Source organism: Neophocaena asiaeorientalis, unplaced genomic scaffold, assembly GCF_003031525.2.
Source record: "Neophocaena asiaeorientalis asiaeorientalis breed wild unplaced genomic scaffold, Neophocaena_asiaeorientalis_V1.1 scaffold30, whole genome shotgun sequence".
Lineage (NCBI taxonomy): Eukaryota > Metazoa > Chordata > Mammalia > Artiodactyla > Phocoenidae > Neophocaena > Neophocaena asiaeorientalis.
In genome coordinates this window covers 15,486,480-15,493,373 of record NW_020174923.1, presented here as the reverse complement: position 1 = coordinate 15,493,373, position 6,894 = coordinate 15,486,480, and the positions used below count along the sequence as shown (strand labels likewise).

Sequence of the window (6,894 nt, the reverse complement as noted above, 5' to 3'; positions counted from 1 at the left end):
CGGCATGTGGGATCTTCCTGGACCGGGGCACGAACCCACGTCCCCTGCATTGGCAGGCGGACTCTCAACCACTGCGCCACCAGGGAAGCCCCCACTGTAGCCTTTTGAAGCAGTGAGGGATTGAAGTCAGGACCATGCACCTCCTTGACACATTTGGCAAGCTGTTTTGAGCCCTGACGGGTGTAGATTGGTTCTCTTTTCACATTTGTCTACCAGATGGAGTCACAGAGCAAGTGAAGGGGACAGCCTCGTTTTTCTGAGTTCTGTACCGGTTCAGCTGTGGTTCGCAGTGGTGCCCTCCTATTCTTTGTCTCCTCACCAAGGCGGGAGTCCTGACTCCTGAGCACCTTCTGTGGAGCCGTCTGGGCAGGAGCTGTTTCCCAGTTGACAGACACACTGGGGAGGGGGTGTGCAAAGTTGTTGTGACCTCTTCATCCTTGAGGGGAAATTCTTAAAGCACTTCCACCTTTCTTTGAAAGATTTTGCTTGCTAACTGATATGAAATCATACTGATGAATTTCAGGCTACAAATAATAGTGAATTAGCAAAATGTTATTAACTCCCTTGAACTTAAATTAAGGAGGCTTATATCAGGCACCAAACAGATTTTAGAGAGTGCTTCAAAACTTCAGTGTTAAACTGAAAAGTAGTACACTTCAGTGTTGTGGTAACATTATGAAATATGAAAATGCTACTGTTACCCTGCAGTAAGGTCTTTTGATTGCTTTTCACTTTGTGGGAATGACTTCCAAGCCCCATCTGGAATCAGAACATTTATTTGGGTAAAAAAGAAGGAAAAATTCAAAGAAAATAGAAGGTTGTTGTATTGTTTATTTATTTATTTTTTTTTTGCGGTATGCGGGCATACCACTGTTGTGGTCTCTCCCGTTGCGGAGCACAGGCTCCGGACGCGCAGGCTCAGCGGCCATGGCTCACGGGCGCAGCCGCTCCGCAGCATGTGGGATCTTCCCGAGCCGGGGCACGAACCCGTGTCCCCTGCATTGGCAGGCGGATTCTCAAGCACTGCACCACCAGGGAAGCCCCTGTATTGTTTATTTTTGAGTTCTGTTCTATACCCCCTTTCCTCTCCTCTCCCCACAAACACAAAGTAAACTGATTGTTTTACTTTTGCATTATTAAAGCATTAATAGGTATTACTCGATTTCTTTAACTCCCCAAAATAGCATATTAAGAACTTTATGGTAGGAAAAACTTCATATAAAACTATCCACAGAAATAATTGTATCTGAAGTAGTTAGTATACTCTTTTTTTGTGGGCGGGGGCTGCGTTGCTACACGCGGGCTCTCTCTAGTTGCAGTGAGCAGGGGCTACTCTTTGTTGCAGTGTGCGGGCTTCTCATTGCGGTGGCTTCTCTTGTGGGGGAGTGTGGGGTCTAGGCGCGCGGGCTTCAGTAGTTGTGGCTTGCGGCCTCTAGAGCGCAGACTCAGTAGTTGTGGCTCAGGGGCTTAGTTGCTCCGCGGCATGTGGGATCTTCCCGGACCAGGGCTCGAACCCGTGTCCCTTGCATTGGCAGGCAGATTCTCAACCACTGCACCACCAGGGAAGTCCAAAGTAGTTAGTATACTCTTGCATGATATTCTTTTCTAATTTTCTAGGATAAAATTATTGAAAGTCTAAATATAGATCCACTTAGAGTAAAAGACTAACACTTAAAAAAAAAAAAGACTAACACTTTAGTGGATAAGTTTCTTCCAGCCTTCTATTTAAGTTTCTGTATTTATAGTACATTAATCCCTTGGATGCTTAGTTGAAAGTTGAACATATAAAGGACATGGCAGAGCCTCTGCCTTGCCTGCTGAACTGTAAGGAATGGCCTTAGAGCCTGACGTGACATTGAGGGAGTGCTTTCAGTGACACACAGAAAGTTTTCTTAGTTGGTGAGGACTTTACCACTTTCTTTGATTCATAATTTTTGCCTCCTTTATTTTCCTCTATTTTTTATACCATGATGGAGAAATTGGTCTCTACTTTGAAAAGCACAAAAATCAAAAAGTTAAAAGGGCAGAGGACTATAGATTTATAGTGTGTGAAAGTAAGAAATGACTTAACAGTAATCTGTTTAGACCATAGGTTTCTAAATTTGTTTTCTTTTTTTAGAAACAGCATCACCTTTATTTTACCAAATGAAATATTACATGGAATCTTTTTTTTGGCTGCACTGTGTGGCATGTGAGATCTTAATTCCCCAACCAGGGATCACACCTGTTCTATTTATTTATTTATTTAGGCTGCATTGGGTCTTCGTTGCTGTGCACGGGCTTTCTCTAGTTGCAGCGAGCAGGGACTGCTCTTCGTTGTGGTGTGTGGGCTTCTCATTGTGGTGGCTTCTCTTGTTGGGGACCATGGGCACTAGGCACCCAGGCTTCGGTAGTTGCAGCACGTGGGCTCTAGAGCACATGCTCAGTAGTTGTGGGCGCATGGGCTTAGTTGCTCCACGGCATGTGGGATCCTCCTGGACCAGGGCTTGAACCTGTGTCCCCTGCATTGACAGGCGGATTCTTAATCACTGCACTACCCGTGGAATCTTGATATGTAAAAAAGGACAGTGTGGAGCTGCTTTGGTGGGATGGGGAGTTGGGTCAAAGCTACGTTTGCTTAGCTTCTCTTGGGAGGCATCCAAATCTAGGGAGCTCCCTTTAAAACTTCCAGTCCACTGCCATGATGGTGCAGGCCCACAAGGCCGGAGAGGGGGCATCATGGAGCTCAGACTCAAAGCCTGGTTTCTTGATCCCAGTGCCTCCTGTGTTCTAACGCTGCTCTGCCTCAGTGCTGGAAAGTTTTTTCTTTTCAGAAAGACATAAAGATGCTGATGAAATTAAGCATCAGAAGAAGCAAAAACTGCCAAAAATGGCCACTTGAAAAATAAGCCTAGTCAGACAAATTTCCATTGGGGAAGAATTTATTACTTTTAGATTCCTATCCTTCCCCTCCCTCTTCCCCTAGTTGTTCCTCAGCTTTTCTTTGGTTGAGTACTTTCTGTGTATTTTTGACATGCTAGAGTACATTTCAGAAAATAACACACTTTTTTTTTTTATCATACTATGGAAAGTTTCCCTTTTCTGACTCTTGTCTTACAACAAAATGCCCCAAACTAAATGGTGCTAGATTACTTAAAATATAATAATATCCTATTACTCTGTTTGTAAGTGAGAACTAAATGTTACTCTTTTAAAATTCAGTATATGAATTTGCCAGATTATATCGTACATTTTTGTTCCTAATCTTACTAAATAATTTTAAATTGGAAAAGTACTAAAGAAGAAAGATGTTAATACATACATACATACATACACACACATATATATATTCTTGTTATAAGAAAACTAGGGTTTCCATAATTTCAAACTTTTCATCAAATAAGCATTTTCTTAAAAGAAAGTAAAGCTGATAGTCTTTTAAATTTCTTTTTGTAAGGAGTAGGATTTAAAAACAAACAAATACAAAGCACTGCTAATTGCCTTTTCTAACAGGTAATCCTTTTACCCAGTGAATTTACATGGTAAAATTGATCCCCTTGATGTAACCCCAGGATATATAACATTTATAGATAGAAACTATCAGCTTTAGAGGAAAGAAAAAAATGCTGTCTTTATAATTTTTAAAGTTCTGATATTTGGGTATAAATATAAAAGAGATGAGATTACCATAGAATGAACTTGAAAGGGATAAAAGGTTAGCACCTACTATTTTCTCAACAGCTTGGTAGATACTGGTAGAGAAAATAAGATGAAGAAAGATCAGGGGACTAGATGGACCTGAATGGAATGAATGTTCGGGAACAATGGAGAAGTGAGAGAATAAATTAGGAGTATCCTGGAAGAGTTCTAAGAGACAGGCCAAAACGCAAAATGTTAATTTTCCATTTTGTTTACAGGCATGCATGTAGGGAGTACCGGATTCACAAAGAACTGGATCATCCCAGAATAGTTAAACTGTATGATTACTTTTCACTGGACACTGACTCGTAAGTGCTATGCCATTTTAGCTTAGCAGATAATATTTTCTTGCCGTGTGTTGACTACTCATGGAATAGAGTTTAAATCTGGGTCCAGGAAATGCTCTCTGAGGGGACCAAATATACTTACGGGCAAATGATCATATTTGAATTCAGATTTGGGCCAGCAAGACGTCTCTTGGCCACAGGGTGTGTGCTGTTGTGTGCTGGTAAATGTTTAACAACCAGCTTGGTGGGGAGAGGCATAGGGCTGATTTGTACTGTTTGCCAATTTCTGTGGTATAAATACTCTGAACATGTCCAATTTAAAAAAAAAAAGCAGCTTTATCGATGCATGTTTACATAAATACAGTTCACCCATTTAAAACTATACAGTTCAGTGGGTTTTAGTGTATTCACAGATATGTACGTTGCAGCCATCACCGTAGTCAATTTTAGGACATTTTCACCACCTCAGAAAGAAACCCTGAACCTTATGCTATCGTCCCCCTATTCTTCCACCCCCACTCCCTGCCGTAAGCAGCCGCTAATCTACTTTTTGTACCTGTAGATTTGCTATTCTGGACTTTCATATGAATGGATCATATAGTATGTGAACTTTTGTGACTGGCTTCTTTCACTTAGCATGGTGTTTTTTCAAGGTTCTTCTTGTGTCATGTATCAGTACTTCCTTTTTGTGACTGGATATATTCCATTGTATGGATAACACTACCTTTTGTTTATCCATTCATCCTACCAGTGGCTTAAAAGCCAGCTCACAAAAGTCCTGAAAATTTATCAGCTCTCAGAAACTGGCACAAATTGGTGCCAGCATACCACCGAGAAGCACCAGTCAAGAGAGTCTCTGCCCCATCCTGATGAGCACTGACGGGCCTTTCGAAGAAGTGCCAGCAACGTGACTTTATCGCAGGATGCGAATGAATGTGGCGTAGCCCAGTGCCGCATCCTAAAACATATGTTGGTTCAGAGGCTTATAGGGATTTCAGTCCAGCCCTCTCACTGTGTAGGTGGAGATTTGAGGACCAGGGAAGTTAAGTGACTTGTCTGAGATCTTTAATAACCGTAGGTATTGTTGTATTTCATTACTTGGTATAGGTAAGCTCTAGGCCTCTCGGTTTATCCAGGAGTTTAGAAATATTTCAGCATTTGGAGACATTTTCTCTGTTGGACTCTGAAATGAATCAGGAGAACATACCTAGGTCTGGCCCACAAGTGTTTCCCTCCACCTCTCAGGCTGTTCAGCCTGTTCCAGACAGCAACTGTCTCAGAGGTTGCTGCACAGAGAGCCGGCCGGCATTTAGAAGTGACCCCAAAGGGAGACCATAATTCCCTTTGGAAACATCCACTCAGGGATTTCCCCTTTCCAGTCGGGTGCACCCAGCACAGTCATGTGTGTAGCATGGAGTGGGGTTCAGAAAACCCCACTGTAGTTAGAGAGCAGGTTTCCACAGGGTGGCTTACTGTTTTGCTTTCAGTAAGTACCTTGAATACTAGGAAGGACACACACACACACACGCACCCCCAAATGTAAGTACAAAAATCGTTTCAAAAATAAATATAATGACTCGGATTATCTGCTGTTTTGAATTGTATACACACTTTTAACTAATCTGAGAAATTGAGTTGATTCTATGCTATTGTTAAGTTGTTTACTTTGTTCTTCCTGTTGTGTGTATGGTGAATTTTTATCAAAAGTAAGTCAGACCATTGTTTTAGAAAGTCTTCTGAGAGTTGTTTAGGTATTAAAAGTGAGATTTTATTTTCAGCTTGCATTGGGTCCAGAATAAATTCACTAAGCATGAGAGTCTTTGCCTCAGATTTCAGCATATCACATCAGAGAATCTATAAATTTTAGGCATATTTTCTCAAATAGGGTGCTAGCATGCTAGGACATGCTATGTTTCATAAGAAGCATGAGCTGTTGTTCAGTTTGGGGATCCCACAGGACTGTGTGTGTCCGCATTTTGTTCCTGTGCTCTGTGAAGGCCTCAAACTGCCCAGAGCCCCATAGTGCTAGGCCTGCGCCTCTTTAATCTTAGCTGAGTTGGCCCTTGCAGGGCGTATTTACCAGGCTCCTTTGTCAGTTGTTATTCAGTGGGGTTCAGCCAATGGGGAGATAGGTGGTGGTGGGTGGAGACCCCTCCGCCCAGTTGTGGTTGCAGTTTCCCTTGGTGAGTCTGGTTCTGGTTGCACCACCTCCTCCCTTTGGCCCTCTGGCCTTAGGGTGCTAATGCCTTCCTGCTCTAGATGATTTCTGGGGTGCTCACTGGCCACTTTGTCTTCTCAGCTCTTCCGTCATTTCTGGGATTAGTTCCCTGAATTAAAGCCCCTCTGTTTTAAATACTGGTTTTTATTTCCCAGCTAGACCCTGAGTGATTTACCCATATTGTCACAGAATAGTTTAAAAGGTATTCATCTCTCAGGAAACCTTCCTTTAGCTTATAACTGCCTTGGAAGATAGACACATGACCCTTAGTGGCACGAATGGTATGTAGTTTTAAATTTGGGTCTGTATGATATATATACAATGGAATATTACTCAGCCATAAAAAGAAACAAAAGTGAGTTATTTGTAGTGAGGTGGATGGACCTAGAGACTGTCATACAGAGTGAAGTAAGTCAGAAAGAGAAAAATAAATGCCGTATGCTAACATATATATATGGAATCTAAAAAAAAAATATGGTTCTGAAGAACCTAGGGGCAGGACAGGAATAAAGATGCAGACGTAGAGAATGGACTTGAGGACACAGGGAGGGGGAAGGGTAAGCTGGGACGAAGTGAGAGAGTGGCATGGACATATATACACTACCAAATGTAAAACAGATAGCTAGTGGGAAGCAGCCGCATAGCAGAGGGAGATCAGCTCGGTGCTTTGTGACCACCTGGAGGGGTGGGATAGGGAGGGAGGGTGGGAGG

General features: G+C 42.4%; 1 protein-coding gene across 2 annotated transcripts in view; it reads left to right on the top strand.

The window, feature by feature from the left end:
- TLK2 (tousled like kinase 2) overlaps positions 1-6,894 on the top strand; it is a 105,529-nt gene that overhangs the window by 87,159 nt on the left and 11,476 nt on the right. For both annotated transcript variants that reach the window (XM_024760808.1, XM_024760807.1), the window contains one exon: positions 3,897-3,986. In XM_024760808.1, coding sequence (XP_024616576.1) covers positions 3,897-3,986 — 90 coding nt within the window. The remainder of the gene's footprint in view (positions 1-3,896; positions 3,987-6,894) is intronic.